Source organism: Leuciscus leuciscus, assembly GCF_965113295.1.
Source record: "Leuciscus leuciscus genome assembly, chromosome: 21".
In the NCBI taxonomy this organism is placed as follows: Eukaryota; Metazoa; Chordata; class Actinopteri; order Cypriniformes; family Leuciscidae; genus Leuciscus; species Leuciscus leuciscus.
This window is the reverse complement of record NC_138745.1, coordinates 19,030,530-19,049,417: the sequence shown is the minus strand read 5'-3', so window position 1 is coordinate 19,049,417 and position 18,888 is coordinate 19,030,530. Positions and strand designations below refer to the sequence as shown.

The following is an 18,888-nucleotide window of genomic DNA, read 5'->3' as shown; positions in this document are numbered from 1 at the left end:
TGCAGATAAGAAAATATTTCTGGTGTCAGATTCAACATATATTTGCATATAGACAATGTGAGGCATATAATATATATGAACAGGAGGCCCAACAATCTCATTTGTCCATGTTTGTCTTATTGGTTCTTCGGTTCAGATTTCCTTGCTGAGGGCATCATGCTTACTCACCTGTCTAAATAATTCAGCTTCGGTCAAGGGAAACCCTCTGCGTCACCCCTCCCAGTGCCCTGAAGCTCTCAGTGAAAGTGCAATTTGTGCCTTAGGTTAAATGTCACTGACTGCTGTGCAAAGTCACACCGGGGCTGCATCTCAGCACGTCAAGTTGTCAAATTACATTACCTCAGCCTTATCAGGGACGCTTTGGTAATTTCATCCATGTTTGCGGTCATAGTGTTGTTGTACAGTATCTTCTGGGATTTCTTGAGAAGCAGAATTTCAGACCTGATACTGTTCTGTACTTATCTATACTGTATTCTTTTTTTCTTTTATCTGGTGATTCTGGAATGATATATTACAAAGTAGTTAAGTTGTGGTTGTCTTCTCTGTCTTAGTACCTGCAGACGCTTCATCTCCAGTCATGTGACTTGCTGGATGTGTTTGGGGGAATCAGCTTTTTCCCTCTGGACAAGATGACCTACCTGAAGATCCAATCTTTTGTCAATAGAGTAGAAGAGAGCCTGAGTCTGGTCAAATACACGGCCTTCCTCTACAACGATCAGCTGATCTGGTGAATGGCAATCTATACACTTCTCACAGTTGTTTTTAAGTGCCCCTATAATGCTTTTTCAAATATTACCTTTCATGGTTTGTGAATGTAAAATGTTTTAAAGATCTGTCACGTGCTATAAGCAGTAGACCAATCAGAGTAGAGGAGGCTCTCGGAAAGGAGGGGTTTAGTTAGACAGAATCTGTTTTAACTTCTTTGAGAAAATAGGTAATGTACTATGTATATTATTAAAAAAAATTACGTGTTTTTTGATGTTGGATGCATGTAAACATGTTGTAGGAGACCTCCAAAACAAAATTAACAACCTTTAAAATAGCATAATAGGGGCACTTTAAAGGGATATTTATTTTTAAACTTATGAAATCTTTTAAATCACTCTTATGTTGTTCCAAACCTGTATGACCTTATTTCTTCTGTGGAATATAAAAGAGGATATGTTCACGTCGCTTTTTCCATAAATTGAACGTGAATCATGATAAGGGGCTGCTAAGCTCTAAAAATGACCCATTTTTAGAGCTGAAATGACCAAAAAAGAGCCATTTTTAAATATATGTCCATATTCAAATCACACATTTGAGACATTTATGTGGACTATACCTTTACATAAAAAAATAAATAAAAAAAATTTAATTACAGGTTGAAATGAATAACTGAAGAATTTTCCCTTAAAGCTTTATAAACATCACTCCTACTGCAAATGCGTGACATGAATGAGGGTTTACCTTAAATAACTGAGTGCCATAGAGGACATGAAGTCTGGCAGGGACAGCCAAAGCTTCTTAATCACAAGCTGTCTGGCACAGGGATCCAGATATACTTAAAATATGACTTTTAATCCTCTTTGTTAAATTCACATCATGACTTTCATATCTTGTTTTCAAAATCTGCTTTCATAGACGTACCTGTGATTATGCCTGTTAAATGTTGTTTATCTTATTATGTTTGTTAGTTGTCAGTTTAAATTACCAGCTACCAAGTCTTTTAAGACACATGACAAGTCATTTAAAAAGAATTAACATTATTTCTTAAGTTTGAATGAGCATGTTTGTCTCAATTTTAGTGTTATGTTCTGTACTGTATTTTGTAGGAGTGGTCTAGAGCAGGATGACATGCGTATTCTTTACAAATACCTGACGACCTCACTGTTCCCGCGGCATACTGAACCTGAGGTGAGACAGATTGAGCATCAGTACATCAAACATTTGTAAGCCCTTGACAAAAAAGCTCCTGATAGAAAGGCCATCAGTTTTCCTTTTTACACTACAAGTATAAAACTGTTTATACAATAGACACTAAGGGCCCATTTCAGTGTGTTAAAACTAAATCAACCCCATTACATTCTTAATATAATAACTTTTTAAAGCATTTTAATCCCCTTTCTGTCTTTTTATCAAGTAATTTTATTCGCGAATATCATATGTGTGAATTGTTGTACACTACTGTTCAAAAGTTTAGGCTCAACTTCTTTTATGCTTGAGAGAAGTCTGTCATGCTCACCAAGCCTTCTTTTATTTAAAACTGTAATACTGTGAAATATTATTGCAATATTAAATGAATTAATTTTATATTTATATAATTTTCTATTTAAATTTTAAAATGTAATTTATTCCGGTTATCTCATGATCCTTCAGAAGTCACTCTTTATTTGCTGATTTGGTGCTCAAGAAACAGGATTCTTGATGAAAAGGATAATGAAATTGAAATCTTTTGTAACAATATAATATGTCTTTATTGTAACTTTTGTTTAATTTAATATGTCCCTTTTTTAAATATGTCCTCAAACTTTTGAACAGTAGTGAATTTTTAAAATGCATTGTTTATTTAAATGAAACATTTGATTATTACAGCAAATCCAGCTTATCTTTTAGTATATCCAACATCTGGCCCATTAGTATAACCCTTTGTCTTACTGTATGTATACAATGTTGTAAAGCTACTAACATTATGTATGAAATTATTTTGCTATTCTAAAATAGCTCATTTCTATATATATATATAATTATATAGTGGGATACAATTTATGTAGTAATCATTCCCTGGGTGATTTTTGGAATGCGCTCCAAAGTCACGTGCTGTCTACAGCTGTTAATGAATGATCCGTGTGTGTGTGTTTGCAAACATTCGGCAGCTTGCAGGAAGAGACTCTCCACTCAGGCCAGAGGTGGCTGGGAATCTGTTGCACTATGGGAGGCAAGTATCCAAATATTTCCTCCTGAGTTCAGGGCTGGAACAGCAGGCTCTTGGCCTTCTGCCTGTGCTTGGGCTCCATGCTTTGGGGACACAAGCAGCCAAGCGCAGCGCTAAGACAACACAGATCTACCAACACTGCCACATATCAGATTGCACAAGGGTAATTTAATTGCTTTGGTGGCAAAGAGAAAACAATGAGCCCAACAGACTTTACAAAAGCCCATCTGATTGTTCGACGAGTGGATGATTGCACAATGAGGTCGTGTTCGACTGATAGCAAAAAGATTTATAGATTATTCTCCTGAGATCGGTCAAGGAGTGACTGATGAATAATTTTCGGAGTTTCATTGTTGTTGTGTCTATAGTGTGTAATGTGGGTAATGAGAACGCACTCTTTAGAGGGTCTGCTGTGGCTCATGAGTCCCAGTCCCACCCCCTGGACGTTAGCAGGACAGTGTTGCTGGTAGAAAACTGTAAGGACTGAGTGGTGTGACTTGGCACGTATTCAGAGGCCTTGGAGACAATCACAGATTATTCATCATTTGAAAGAGATATTTGTGGATTGTGGACTTCTTAAGAGATCATGTGAATATTTGTATCACAAGTGAAAAGTTCAAAGCTGTACTGACATCTTATGTTATGTTATGACAACAGATTTTTAACTGGACCAGCAAATCTTAAAGATCCAGATGCAAAATTCCGATTTCCTAGGATATTTGTGAACACAGAGGACAGTTACGAGGAGCTACATTTGATTGTCTACAAGGTGAGAGAAACTCAACTCAAACTGAAAGGGTTAGTTCACCCAAAAATGAAAATTCTGTTAGTAATTACTCACCCTCATGTTGTTCCAACCCCATGAGACTTTCGTTCATCTTCGGAAAACAAATTAAGATATTTTTGATTAAATCTGAGAGCTGTCTCTCTCTATGGGATCGAAACTTGCCGGCCCAGAAAGTTAGTAAAGAATGTTTAATGTTTGATAGAGGGAAATACACTGTTCTTTAATGAAAAATTCACATTTTACATGCATGTTATTTCTTATCTAGGCAATGAGTGCAGCTGTATGCTTCATGGTAAATTGTAAGTGTCTTTTTAAGCTATTTTACCAAATTTTTATGCTTGTTTTGTTAACAGTTGAGACTTTTCATGTTATCAGGAAATCAGGCAAATGTTAACAGTTCTCTCAAGCTCTGCTTTCCTCTGTGCCCATAGCGGCGGTGGATTTGAGTCGTGAGTTTTGTGAGCAACTAGACAGCCTGGTTGGTCCCCATCTCACCCTACTGGCGTCTGACATATGTGAGCAGTACAATGTCAACCGGAGGATATCAGGGTCAGTACTACTCCAGAGCGTCAAACCCTGAACCACACTCACCTTTTTCTGTCACATCTGTCAGGTAGTGGGGATATTTTATATGTGGTTTTAAAATATTGCTGGCAGGACTTTTAGACCATTGATATATATGTTGAGCTGTCACTGTCATCCTGTGACCCAGGTAACCATTCAGAAATATAGACAAGGCTTTCACTCGCATGCATTCCACTGTATCATCTCTCTTCCAGTAGCAGTTACCGGAGCTTATCCATTAATTATATCTAAACAGTGTGTCCTTATCTTACCTGAGCCCTGCGTGGCGCGCAGTATTGTTTTGTGTGGTACAATCCCTCATATCAACTTACATGCCACTTATCACACTTCAAGGACACATAACTGCTTTTATTCTTCCATGAATGTTGCACTAGAAGGGAATACAGTAGCTCAGCTACAATAATTCTCTCAAAATTGTTGTTGTAGGCCAGAGAAGGAACCTCAGTTTAAATTCATCTACTTCAACCACATGAACTTGGCTGAGAAAAGCACCATCCACATGCGCAAGACGGCCAGTGTGTCCCTCACCTCTGTCCATCCAGACCTCATGAAAATCCTTGGAGACATCAACTGTGATTTTGCACGGTAAGCAGTGCTATTGATTTATTTAAGAGGTTTGTATTAAGGTCATTGTATGTTTGAATTGCATTTTTTTAAAGGTATTAAGGAATAATGCTGGGTACACGACTGTCTGGGGTACCATTTAGGTGCTGTTGTACATTACACAATGGTTCGGCGACAGGGGGTCGCACTTTTCAAAACATTTCAATAGGAAAAATCGTGACAACTCAGTCTGGTCTGTTTCACAACCAAACACGCGAGAAGTGTTATAGGAAATAACTTAAGATCATGTGTGAGACAGGAGTTCTTGCGTGAGACTGGATTTCTTCCTGTTAAAATGATAGCCTGCAAAAAGCTTGCGATCCAAGTTGTCTGTGTACTGATATGCAATGAAAATGGAAAAAAAAGAAGAATATGAAGGAGAGAATGGTTGCTTTCAGAAGCCATGCTTGCTGATGTTCTGTTGCAGGTCTATGACTCCTCCTGAACTTTCCCTCATCCTGTATTTTGCACTCTCATTTGCATTAGGTCATCGGCATCGCCAATGTCATCTCAAGTCAAAACACATTTCACACTGCAGGACTAAATGTCTCACAGGCATCTGCAATGCATCAGCGCTTATCTCAGATTTGATAATACACACAATGATTGTCACTCATGTGAATGAACACCGTTTTGCCTCCGATTTTGGGCATTTGTCTGCGATTTCCACACAACTGTCGGTGAGATAAGATCAGGGCTAAAATGAACTCTGACGGAAATAATGTTTCACCAGAAAATAACCATTACTCCAGTCTTCAGAGTCACATGATCCTTCAGAAATCATTCTAATATGCTGATTTGCTGCAGCCTGCTCAATAAACATTTGTGATTATTATCAGGAGACTTTTTTTTTTCAGGATTCTTGGATAAGTATATAGATGCACCCACATAGACACACTCTAACATGACCTTCCTTGATTGCAAAATTCTGAAGGATTTATTTAAAATATTGTAACTGATACAGAATTACAACTACTCAACTTTTTTGACTTCATATTGTCAGAAGTTAATATTTTGAGGCACGCAACACACTCTGGTTTCTCTTCATTACCCCGTTGTTCTGGTGATTCTTAGGGCGAGATAAGCCTTGTCATATTTTCTTGTCTTTTCACTACACCGGACGCGACTGCCGCACTGCGCCGCAACAGCTTGAGGCTGTCTACTGGAAGTGACAAAGCGAACGTTGCAAATCAATTTGTCCTTCGTGTCAGAGCGATGGGCATGTCAGAAAAAGAACAGCATCAGTTTACTGTCTGGGGTTTGTAGTGTCATGCTTCATCCAGTAGAAAGCATCACTGATTATAATGGATTGGTTCTACTTCTAGACACGTTGTTTTGGTATTTGTGAATATGAAGTAGATTCATTACCTGCTTTACGTTTACCTGGCACTAGCAGTCCTTTCACAAACTTGTCCATGCTTAGTGCATAACCATCCGTGCATCATTATTCTTTTATATTTATACACATCTCCCTGATTCTTTGATCACGCCATCTAGTGGTCTGTTATCGCACGACTACAACCTATAACAGACCGCTCAAGCGGGTACTGTTATTCATCTTGAGGTAATTAAATGTAAAATTAATATTTTGTGTTCAATTATGTACTTATGTGGCAAGTAGCCGGATAATAAGTGGGATAATTATGCAGCGGGGTCTTGTGTCACCCCGAAGAGGTTTCTTTTACATAAGAATCTGCTGACTGTACACTATCCCAGACAGCAACATAGTGTCGACCCAGATCCGGCCCACATCTGTTACATGTGGATTCAACGCATACCGGATGTGGACCGTAGCCTTGCCACGTTTGGGAACCACTGTTGTAATGTTAATGAATTTGGAGTACTCTAAATGAACAACCGTGTGCCTGAGGGTGCTAATTTGCATAAAGCATGCAAATGTATGAAAATTATATGGATTTGTTTTACGATGCCTTTATGATCTTTGTGGTCTTGGTTACCTAGACCTTCAGTGGGGATTCATTCAAATATGTATTTTTAAGATTAAGTCTTTTTGTAAAAGAGTTTGGACTGTTTGGACTGACGTAAATGATGACAGAATAAAAAAAAAATCTCTTCAAGATTTTTGTATTTTAGCACATTTTTAAGGCCACCAAAAGTATGTGATTTTTGCATATGTGTGGTTTCAGTACGAATCTAATTTTATTACGTATTTTATAAGTATTGATGAATTTGTTTTTGAAAATGTTCATACCACAATATCACAAATTTGTGCGCATGTACAGTTAGTGAATGTAACCCAGTGTCTGTGCTTGATTTGTAGGGTGGATGAGGACGAGGAAATCATTGTTAAAGCGATGACCGATTACTGGGTTGTTGGAAAGAAGTCTGATCAGAGGGAATTGTATGTCATTTTGAACCAGAAGAATGCCAACCTCATTGAAGTGAATGGTATGCTAATTTTATTCACCAAACAATGAAGTGATATAATGGTGTGAGATTGTTTCAAATCTACTAGTTAACATTTAATCACAGTTTTTTAAGTTTATTTAAAAGTTAGTGTGTTGAAAACTTTTGACCTTAACTCTCACCAAGCTTCTGTTTGTGTTACAGAGGAAGTGAAAAGGCTGTGTGCAACACAATTCAATAATATTTTTTTCTTGGACTGAAGAGATATGATGGGCATGGACTACTTCACTACACTAAAACTGTCAACTGTTCAGGTTTTACTGACAGCATCAGTGTAATGCAATAATTGCATTGTAAAAAAAAAAAAGAAAAAAAAGATTTTTCACATCATGCAATTTTTTAGATTTTTATTTAATCTATACAGAAATGTGGTTGCTTGTAATTAATTATAAAATCTGAATTTTACTGTAATTACCTCTTTTCATTTGTTTGTATATACATCTTTTCATTTGTTTGTATATACATATTGTCATGTTTAAGTATCCATCAGCTATCCTTTCTTTTGTTTCATTCCCATTGTTCAGATTTGTTTTATCACTTACAGATACAATTAGAGGGTGAAATACGCACTGATGAAATTCGGAATATGAATCTGTCGAGATATAATTTTTCTCTTGTTTTAAATGTCATCAGCATCATGGTTTAACTCCTACTTACAAAAATAAATTTACAATTTCATTAAATGTAGGTTGCTTTTCTTGTTCAAATATACTTCACTGTTAAAACAGATTCCAAGCCTCTGACTCCCTCATGCTGATTAAGACAAGGGTTGCATGAAACGTATCTGGTCCAGATTTGATCTAGCCTGTATATTGAATTATTAGTTCAGCTTTCATGTAGCCTTTAAAGTGGTAAAAGTACTTGATCCTGGTTTATAATAATTTGCATACTTATAATTTAGTGTCACAACCATTAGTTTTATGATTTAGAAGTTGTTAGCCTGCAAAGGGAATTTTCTATGATAAAAAAATGATTAACCTTATATGGCTTGGGAAGAATTATGAGCTAATTGCATCATTCAAACCGCCAGAATGTATGATTATATCCAGACATCTGGTCAGGGTGATCCACCTTGACTTTTATCCTTAGCAAGAGGCTTACCTTTCTGAATACAATCATTCAAAATAATAACGGACAGAGCAACATGTAACATGTGATTTATTTTTTTATTTTTGGAATGTAATGGATTAATCGTCTGTAGTAGTGCCAAAAGAAAATCGCCTTTGAAATGTCCTAGACAGCTGATGAATTAAAGTAATAACATCATGTCAGAGTGACTCCATCATACAGTTCATGCTCAAAAGTTTACATGCACCTTAAATTATTTTTTTTATCACCTTATAAAATTATTTTGACTTAATAAGAGGGATCATACAAAATGCATGTTAGTTTTTATTTAGTACTGTCCTGAATAAGATATTTTACATAGATGTTTGCAGTCCACAAGAGAAAAAAAAGAAGAAGCTGGATTAAAAAAAAAGACCCTTTTCATACATACCCTTGATTCTTATTAATATAGCTTTCCTGTAGCTCAAACAGTAGAGTGTTGGCGCTAGCAACGCCAAGGTCATGGGTTCGTTTCCCAGGGAAAGCAAGAACTGACAAAATGTGTACCTTGACTGCAATGTAAGTTGCTTTGGATAAAAGCGTCTGCCAAATGTAAATGTAAATATGTGTCATTACCTGGAAGATTTTTTTTTATTTTTTATTTTATTTTATTTTTTATAGCTGTTCTTGAGTCCCTTGTTTGACTGCAGTTAAACTTGCCCAACGTTCTTCAGAAGAATGCAAATTCTTCAGTTTTACAGCATCTTTTTCATATTTGAACCCTTTCCAGCTGTGAGTGTATGATTTTGAGATCCATCTTTTCACACTGAGGACAATAAGAGGGACTCAAACACGACTATTACAAAAGGTGAACACATTCACTGATGCATTATGCAAAATGATGCATTAAAAGCCAGGGGGTGCTCAGGACAAACAAAGGACTCAAGAACAACCATAAAAAAAAAAAAAAAAAAAAGGATCATCCAACAAAAAGATCATCCAGGTAACCACACACAGTGGTTCAAGAATCAAGGGTATGTCAACTTTTGAATGGGGTCATTTTTATAAATTATTTTATAAAGCTTTTTTTGTCTTGTGGACTATATGTAAAAAAGAAGTCATCTTTTATGTAAAATATCTTACTCAGGACAGTACTAAATAAAAAATAACATGCATTTCGTATGATCCCCTTTTATTTTGTTAAAATAATTAATATTTTGCAGATTCTGCATGTGTGTAAACTTAGATCAGTTGACATGATTTGCGAATGGGAGGCGCATAACTCGTCATCTAAATTTGACCAATCAACGGAGGTTTCTGTGTTGGGGAGCAGCCAATCAGAAGAGCTGTATTTCAGTTTCAAAACCTGGCCTGCCCGCCATCTTGCAAGTTGTATACCCTAGGACATTTAAACGTTTGTTTACTGAAAAGATATTGCGAATTATTTAGTCTCAGGATTAAACGTCCTTGAATCCACCATAATATAAAGATAAGAAATAGCTCCTATTATTTCTGTCAGTTTGTAATTAAACTTAGTTTGTTATTGCGTACGACTTCCAAACATGCTAAACGTGAGGTTTGTATAGTGAGCAAAACTGTGATCATGTGTTGTTGCTGCTGCGTTGCGTCAGATAATATTTGAATTTTATATTTTAAATGTGAACACTCACCTAAAGGATTATTAGGAACACCTGTTCAATTTCTCATTAATGCAATTATCTAATCAACCAATCACATGGCAGTTGCTTCAATGCATTTAGGGGTGTGGTCCTGGTCAAGACAATCTCCTGAACTCCAAACTGAATGTCAGAATGGGAAAGAAAGGTGATTTAAGCAATTTTGAGCGTGGCATGGTTGTTGGTGCCAGACGGGCCGGTCTGAGTATTTCACAATCTGCTCAGTTACTGGGATTTTCACGCACAACCATTTCTAGGGTTTACAAAGAATGGTGTGAAAAGGGAAAAACATCCAGTATGTGGCAGTCCTGTGGGCGAAAATGCCTTGTTGATGCTAGAGGTCAGAGGAGAATGGGCCGACTGATTCAAGCTGATAGAAGAGCAACTTTGACTGAAATAACTACTCGTTACAACCGAGGTATGCAGCAAAGCATTTGTGAAGCCACAACACGCATAACCTTGAGGCGGATGGGCTACAACAGCAGAAGACCACACCGGGTACCACTCATCTCCACTACAAATAGGAAAAAGAGGCTACAATTTGCACGAGCTCACCAAAATTGGACAGTTGAAGACTGGAAAAATGTTGCCTGGTCTGATGAGTCTCGATTTCTGTTGAGACATTCAGATGGTAGAGTCAGAATTTGGCGTAAACAGAATGCGAACATGGATCCATCATGCCTTGTTACCACTGTGCAGGCTGGTGGTGGTGGTGTAATGGTGTGGGGGATGTTTTCTTGGCACACTTTAGGCCCCTTAGTGCCAACTGGGCATCGTTTAAATGCCCCGGCCTACCTGAGCATTGTTTCTGACCATGTCCATCCCTTTATGACCACCATGTACCCATCCTCTGATGGCTACTTCCAGCAGGATAATGCACCATGTCACAAAGCTCGAATCATTTCAAATTGGTTTCTTGAACATGACAATGAGTTCACTGTACTAAAATGGCTCCCACAGTCACCAGATCTCAACCCAATAGAGCATCTTTGGGATGTGGTGGAACGGGAGCTTCGTGCCCTGGATGTGCATCCCACAAATCTCCATCAACTGCAATATGCTATCCTATCAATATGGGCCAACATTTCTAAAGAATGCTTTCAGCACCTTGTTGAATCAATGCCACGTAGAATTAAGGCAGTTCTGAAGGCGAAAGGGGGTCAAACACAGTATTAGTATGGTGTTCCTAATAATCCTTTAGGTGAGTGTATAAAGATTTGGTTCGGAATTTACTTTTTACAAATTACATCTTGCCTATAAGAAATAAACATGTATTTGCTTGACTATGGTTGTATTTGTTTTGTTTTTACTTAGAACAAATATGATGCTCTGAGAATGAAAATGGCATATATATATATATATATATATATATATATATATATATATATATATATATATATATATATATATAACATAGACATATAATATAGAATAAATGAAGTATATAAAAAAACACTAAATGTTACATTGACATCATCCGTGTTTTTGATACCAGGTCAGCAAAAAATAAGTTATTAAAGTGTCTAATTAGAAACGCTGCTTTTGATGTCAACAACAAAGATATGAAAGCGTTTAATCTCATTTGTACAATTTTACAAGTCAATTTATTCTTAAACTGTCCTAACTATTTTGCAAAAATCATATGATTAAACGGTATTATTTACATGTACTTTTCTGCATTTGCTCTAAAAACAGACCTGAGACCAGTTTAGACCATTATAAACACAGTCACTAGTATGTTAAGTCTAACCAACTAGCTACTAGCAGTTTGTCAAATTAGACAATACACCTGTTTAAGTAACTTGCTTAAAGTTATAGCTAGTTTTAAAGGCAAAAAATGTATGACTAACTTGTAAAACTGGTTTAAGTGGTTTATGCAACCGGCCACTGCAAACAAGTTTTGGACCCACCAATAGAGAACCACTGCTTTAGGTAATTGACTGTTCTTGTTGTGAAAACTCTTGTAGGATGGCCTCTCGCTTCGCGGGCACCTCGACCAGCAGCCGGAGATCGAGCTCTCAGTGGATGCATCCAGCATCACGGCCACCCAAGACCAAGCAGCCAAAACAAAGACAGCTAATGGTTAATATCGTAGTTAGTTTTGTTGTTTGATTTTGTGTTGGCATGGCCTTGTTTTGAAGTAGTTACAATTGTTCTTAACAGATGCAAATTCTGCTGCTGAGAAGAGAAATAGGACGCTCTCTCGCTACAAAGAAAACAAGTTGTTGCAGAAAGAGAAGGAAAAGCTGGAGAAAGAGAAGGAAAAGCTGGGGAAAGAGAAGGAAAAGCTGGAGAAAGAGAAGGAAAAGCTGGGGAAAGAGAAGGAAAAGCTGGGGAAAGAGAAGGAAAAGCTGGAAAAAGAGAAGGAAAAGCTGGAGAAAGAGAAGGAAAAGCTGGGGAAAGAGAAGGAAAAGCTGGGGAAAGAGAAGGAAAAGCTGGGGAAAGAGAAGGAAAAGCTGGGGAAAGAGAAGGAAAAGCTGGAGAAAGAGAAGGAAAAGCTGGAGAAAGAAAAGAAAGGCGTGTTTAAGGTCGGCCTGTATAAGCCTCAGCCGCTCGGGTATCTGCCTTCCAACCCTGCTGTACCAGGCAGAGGCAAGGTGAGTGATGGGAATATCAGTTTGAAAAGTCAGTCTCTATAATGAAGAGTACTTACTTATGGTGCTTTCAAGTCATGTCGAAAAGATTGTATTTACGAGTTGATTGAACACGAAGTGAACGCCACCACAAAGTCATAAATATTTTATAGTAGGCCTACTTTTTTATTTAGGCCTACAACAAAATAAGCTAATTGACTGAACAAAATATAATAGCATTGTAATATAACAATATATGTTGTGATAGTTTACAGTGGCTTCATAAAAAAACATCGTTATAAAATAATAATAAATAACATTAAAATTACACACCTGATGAATTCTTTGTTCTTCATTTTCTAGAAGTAAAGTTTAAAAGCCTTGCTGTATTTTTGTGTAGTTAATTAAGAGAAGGTACACCACCATCTTGCTCTGAAGAAAGTGATTTGAACAAACAATACCATAAACGCCATAAACATGAATTCTCAACTCGTAAATACAAACTTCCCAGAAGGACTTGAACAGATCGCAGAAACTAACCAGTCCACACGAGTGACCCGCTCAATGATGCAGAATCAAAAGGTATGCAAGCATGTAATCACACAATTAAATGACAAAATAATGTGAGTTTTCAAACAAATTTCCCCCAACATTTCCCCTGTCATTGGTAAACAAACATAATAATCTTGCTGAAGACTGGAGTAATGGTTGCTGAAAAATTGCTGAAAATTACAGGAATTAATTCTATTTTAAAATGTATTAAAATAGAATACCCTTGGTTTAAATTGTAATATTTCACAATAGTACTGTTTTTACTGTATTTTTGATGAAATAATTGCAGCCATGGTAAGCATTAGAGACTTCTTTCAAAAACATACCAACCTCACATTTCTGAACGGTAGTTTTATGTTCTCTTGCCTAAGTGAGTACATGGTGCAACTTTTACCTTTGGATTTCTGTAGTCACGGTTTGAAATCATGTCATTTTTGTTTTATATTATCTACTTCTGTTGTTGTTATTACAGCCTGCAGTTGAAAGACATACTGTTCCAAAGAAAGGTTTGTCTTGCTTGTTCAATTTCCCTGGTTTTTATATTACCAAATGCAAATCATTCTATTTGATCAAACTGAAATGGTTTCACTACTGTTTGTCTTGAAGCGAACTGTGACGCCTTCATGCTGTTATTGAAGACTGTTATTGTGTTTGTACAGTTAAGACCGTATCGACCACCAGAGCTCCAGCCAAGAACAACTGCAAAGCTCTGACTTCCATCCAAACCAGAGCAGCTACAGGTAAAACCACTCACTTAAATTTAGGGATGTGCAAGACTGGAATGTTAACATTTTCATATGTACACTACTGCTCAAAGTTTTGAGGGTCAAAAAGATAAGATGAAAAGAATAATTTTGAAGTCTCATACCCAGGCTGTTTATACAGAAATACAATAAAAACAGTTCTATTTTGAAATGTTATTACAATTAAAAATTATTTTCTATTTTAAAAATGTAAAAAAATAAATCTTCAGGTTGATCCTTCAGAAATCATTCTAATATGCTGCTGATTTGGTGCTAAAAAAACTGCTTAAACAGTTTTGCTGCTTAATATTTTTGTGGAAATTCGTTGATTTAAACAGAAATTTTTGTTGTTTTGTCACATAGTCTTTAATGTCTGTTTTTTTATTATTATTAAATGTGTCATTGCTGAATAAAAGTAAATTCTTTCAAATAAAAAAGCAGATGCATACAATTATCCTTTATTTTACTGTTGAACCATCTGTGAGAGCCCCAACCACTGCTGTAAACCAGTTTTTAAACTGAGTCAGGCCCGTTTATTGTAACTAAATTGTTGCTTTAAAATTTTCCTGTATACTAAATGAAATGAAATGAAATGATCAGCTGCTAAAACAACACCGGCAGCTGTGGTTAAACCAGTTGCTGCTGGTGAGTTTTATTTTAACATTTTAAATCTTGGGCTTTTCCAAAAGCTTAGTCTCTGTGACCTTTATTATGCTCTAGTTGTGTTAAATGTGTCTAATTTAAGCCACTTTGTGTGATTTAGATTCAAGGGCTACGAAAACGAGATCAACTGTTAAATGTCCTCCAGCGCCCTCTTCTGGCAGAGAGAAAGCCATACAGGGTAATGAGCCTACGGTTATTTTCTTCTGGCATGTTTTCTGATATTATATATTGTTTTATACTGCCACATTGCTCTGATGGAAGTAATGTTGCATCAGTCCAGAACTACAGTATGTTTGTATAGGTGTCATTAATCAGTAGATCTCATAATCTTACACAGGCAACACGAAGACAGCTATTGAAAATAAGGTGAGTTGATCTGTCATATCTATCTTTTTGGTTTTGAAGTTTTTCAGAAAATTGGGAATTATATTTTATGCTTGGATATTTTTAGTCTGCTGAGAAAAAGGACACTGCAGTTAATTCTCTGGTTCCTGAAGAAGAGGAACCCAAACCCCCTCATTTGCTCCTCAGGGATTCGTGTTCCAACTTCCAGCCTCCTGTTGGTCTGCGTTCCTTCGAGCCTGCGCCACTCTCTCCACAATCAGCCAGTGCCTTCCTCTCACGAGGTACCTTTTGAATTCGATTCTAATAAACAGAATGTGTGATGCCTCTAAGCTTTATCATATAAGCTGGTCCGAAATAATACTATCATATTTCTCTTTTATAGCTTTCTGTCTGAAGCCAGCAAGGAGCCCACCTTCCCCTCTCCCCCAAAACCTGTTCACCTTCACCTACTTCATTCTCATCCTCTCCACCTTCTCTGTCAACCCTTTCACCAGATCTTCCCACCACCCCTCCTGTCCCATCCTCCCTCAGCCGTCCACCTCTGCAGCTCCATCCGCTCCTTTGGCCCCCCTGGAGCCCCTCCGCATGATGTTGCCTATTTCAGGTGAGGCAAATCTCTGTCATTAATAGAACTGACTCGTTGGTATGTTGTAGTGTTTTAGTTTATGCACTCCATTTATATATAGCTTTCTGCAACCATGGAACCATTTCTGTAATTAATTAATTTTAGGGGCCAGTGTTCAACTGAAATCATAAAACTTGTTTTGCTTTCTGTCTGTTTATTTACACAATGTTTTGAAAACGATACCGTTATCATCTGCCTTCAAAAACGTGAATCTGTGAAAACGGTGACGGCATGCACATGCTTATTACGCGTTTAGAATGCTAATGCCGGTTAGAAATTGTCCGACTTGAGAGCACGCTGACGCCATGGCTGTGATGGCATCACAGTACCACGAGAGCGATTCGAGGGCAGATAGGCTGCACAAACTCTGACGACAACTGTTCCACGATTGGCCGGATTCATAATTCATAATCATAATCTTTTATACTCTTTCCACTGTTCATACAGCTCCCTCACCAGAGAGCTTCACACAGATGTTGAAATGACTGGAATTCAAGATGCTGAGGTGATTTATCTACCAAATCCAACTAGAAATGCACAATATTGGTGTGTGTATGTATATATAATTGGTATCCATTTATATTAGATATTTAATTGTTCAAGCTTCCTCTTTTTATATTGATTACCTTTTGTTGTCATTAATAATAATAATATATAAATTAATACAAATTTAATAACACTGTTAAATGTATCCTTTAGCAAATCTCAATAAATATCGCTTTTTTCATACTGTACACATTAAAAACTGAACATTATCATTTTAAATGCTACAAATGAATTTAGGCATCACAAAATTATAGTTATTTTAAATGTATTTAGACAAAATAGTATAGAATTTTAATATCGGCTATTTATTGGTTATTGGCTTTGACTGTAACATTATATCATTTTATCAGCTTATCACTATCGGCCAACAATAAAGCTACACTATATATAGCTGTTAATGCAACTTGCCAAAAAATAAAAGGTTATTAATGACAGAGTGCAAAAAAAAAAAAAAAAAAAAAATCCATCCTCCAAACTATGTCTTTACCTCTAGCCTCTAAATCCTACTATTAGTCGGGAGAGCTTTTTTTTCTTTTACTTGAGAATTTATGGATCATGTTCTGATGTATTTTTCCCAGGATGCTACTGGTTTGGACTTTGAGCGTTACTTGCAGCCATCAGCGAGAGACAGCATGTCTCCGGGTCTTCCAGCAGAGAGGTTTTCCCTTGGGGTGGAGGATGGTGAGATGGAGAGTCCTGTGACTCCGGCAGAGGAGCGTCCTCTTGATGTCTTGGCAACACCTACAGGTAGTTTATGTCCCTCACATCACATCATAATGTTGTTAATGCTCTCATTATATGGTTTGTTGGGGGGCACGTTAGGGCACTCCTGTCTCAGTTCTTCCCAGAATGGTGTTTACACCCAGGACCAGTCAGTCGGATTTACATCTTTCCTTTTATTAACTGTCATTTCTTCTGTCTTTCAATAGGGTTCCCACAGTTTTCCAATCATGGAAATTCACTCAGAATTTGGATCTGATCAAATATTTTATTCATGGGTTTCATCAGGTCCCTTTCCACAGGTGTATAAAATCAAGCACCTAGATTATGAATGCAGACTGCATTGTGCTTGATTAATACACCCGTGGAAAGGGACCTGATGAAATCCATGAATAGATTTACAACAAGTAGAACTTGTAGAATTACTACAGAAATATTCATGACTTAATTTTTATATTAATAAAATCTTAAAGATTTTTTATTAGTTTTTCAGGCCTGGAAACCAACATTTTGCACCAAAGAAAAATAGATAGATCACCATCTATCACATCATCTGAGAGTTGTCAGCATTGTTTATTATTGTCCTTTTTTTTTTTTTTTTTTTTTTTTTGTGTCCATAATCTTGTGTTTCAGATGTCAGACAATCTGTTGCTATTCAGAAGGAGAGAGTGAGACCATCAATGTGTGAACGTGACCAGGGGCCTGTTTCAGAAAGGAGGTTCAACCAACTCTGAGTTAAAACTTGAACTCTGAGTTGACTTACCCTGAGATGGGAAACTCTGAGTTTTCGGTTACAGAACAGCTGAAATGAGTTAGTTCAATCAACTCTGAGTTGACCTACTCTGAGTTAAGCGCGTGCACCACAACTATGAAAAGCCATTATCAATGGAGTGCAGATATTATGAGTCACCATGGCAACAGCGCCAGACAAAAAGAGGTCTGCACGTTTCTCACCTTTACATTTTAATTAGTTATACAGTGTTGGGTGTAATTAATTACCAAGTAATCTAAATACTGCAATTTAATTAAAGGGATTACTCTTAATTCTTCTGTAATTTAAAGTAAAATCTGATGTAATTGCATTAGACTATAGAACAATTCTGTATATTTAACATAGATTTTTAAAAGGTATATTTTTTATGTAACCTTCTCCCTCTACACACTTTGGTCAATTCAAGAATAATTCATGCAATTGTATATTGTTTATTTGATAGCATTGAAAGTGCAGTTTCTTGTCTCTCCTTGTATTGTTCAAGTGGTTGAGGTTGATATGGGATTTAGTCATTAGTAATAAGTAGACATTAATCTAATTACACTGTTGAAGATGTCATTTGTAGTTAGTAATACAAGTAACTTACCCAACTGTTATAATATCAGAGGTGAAAGAACAGTATGTTATTCAACCTAATTTTAATTTTCATGTAGGGGCAATCCTGCAGGTATTAAAAGAACATGGCAGCAGCTGAAAATGAAATATAAAAACATAATTCAATTAGGTAAGGCTTGAGCATATCATGAGTGTAGGCTACCTGACTTTACATTTGACATATTTAACTAAATAGCATCCAGTGTCTAGCAGTGCAGCAGCATTTTTGGCTGAGGGAATTCCTGGAGGGACTTCAGAGCCAGTCACTCCCGAAGATCCAAGGGCCTTCATAAAATGTAAGAGGTTTACATGTGTCATTTTTTATATAGGCTATTTTTGATATTTCCATTTATTTTACTTTGGGTTGGGTTTTTTGTTGGTCCCAACATATTCTGATGGTAATATCTGTCTTTTGGAGCCTCCTGTCCCAACAGAACCCAGTAGCCTACTCAATACACCAGAAATTATGATAAATAGTGTTATAAAGTGTACTCAACCAAATGCTCATCTTCACATGACAATGAGGATAAAGAGTTTCTGCTGCCACAGAGAGGTAATGTTAATATTATGTGTCTACACATTCAGATTTTTTTTCACATATTTATGTGGAGTAGCCTATAGAATATAAGTTTATATCCAAGTATAAATGGGATATAATGAGTAGTGTGATGGCTCCCGACCAGGTTAGGTTCACAGAGTAAGTTACCATGGTAACT

General features: G+C 36.7%; 2 protein-coding genes across 2 annotated transcripts in view; both read left to right on the top strand.

Moving 5' to 3' along the window:
• The window catches only part of ccz1 (CCZ1 homolog, vacuolar protein trafficking and biogenesis associated), a 12,240-nt gene extending 4,241 nt beyond the window's left edge, over window positions 1–7,999 (top strand). Inside the window, exons 9-17 of the mRNA XM_082152800.1 lie at window positions 552–727; window positions 1,815–1,896; window positions 2,856–2,917; window positions 3,572–3,683; window positions 3,967–4,000; window positions 4,133–4,250; window positions 4,713–4,871; window positions 7,171–7,298; window positions 7,461–7,999. Coding sequence (XP_082008926.1) covers window positions 552–727; window positions 1,815–1,896; window positions 2,856–2,917; window positions 3,572–3,683; window positions 3,967–4,000; window positions 4,133–4,250; window positions 4,713–4,871; window positions 7,171–7,298; window positions 7,461–7,516 — 927 coding nt within the window. The 3' untranslated portion in view covers window positions 7,517–7,999. The remainder of the gene's footprint in view (window positions 1–551; window positions 728–1,814; window positions 1,897–2,855; window positions 2,918–3,571; window positions 3,684–3,966; window positions 4,001–4,132; window positions 4,251–4,712; window positions 4,872–7,170; window positions 7,299–7,460) is intronic.
• Window positions 8,000–9,925: 1,926 nt separating this feature from the next.
• On the top strand, window positions 9,926–18,736 carry dlgap5 (discs, large homolog-associated protein 5; the record flags this gene model as incomplete). The annotated part of the gene is made up of 13 exons (XM_082152604.1): window positions 9,926–9,934; window positions 12,007–12,121; window positions 12,203–12,636; window positions 13,138–13,194; window positions 13,637–13,670; window positions 13,824–13,904; window positions 14,671–14,748; window positions 14,908–14,936; window positions 15,022–15,196; window positions 15,246–15,519; window positions 15,988–16,045; window positions 16,665–16,833; window positions 17,440–18,736. 13 exons carry the CDS (start codon window positions 9,926–9,928, stop codon window positions 17,538–17,540), a joined length of 1,614 nt encoding a protein of 537 aa, XP_082008730.1. The 3' UTR covers window positions 17,541–18,736.
• Window positions 18,737–18,888: the final 152 nt, after the last annotated feature.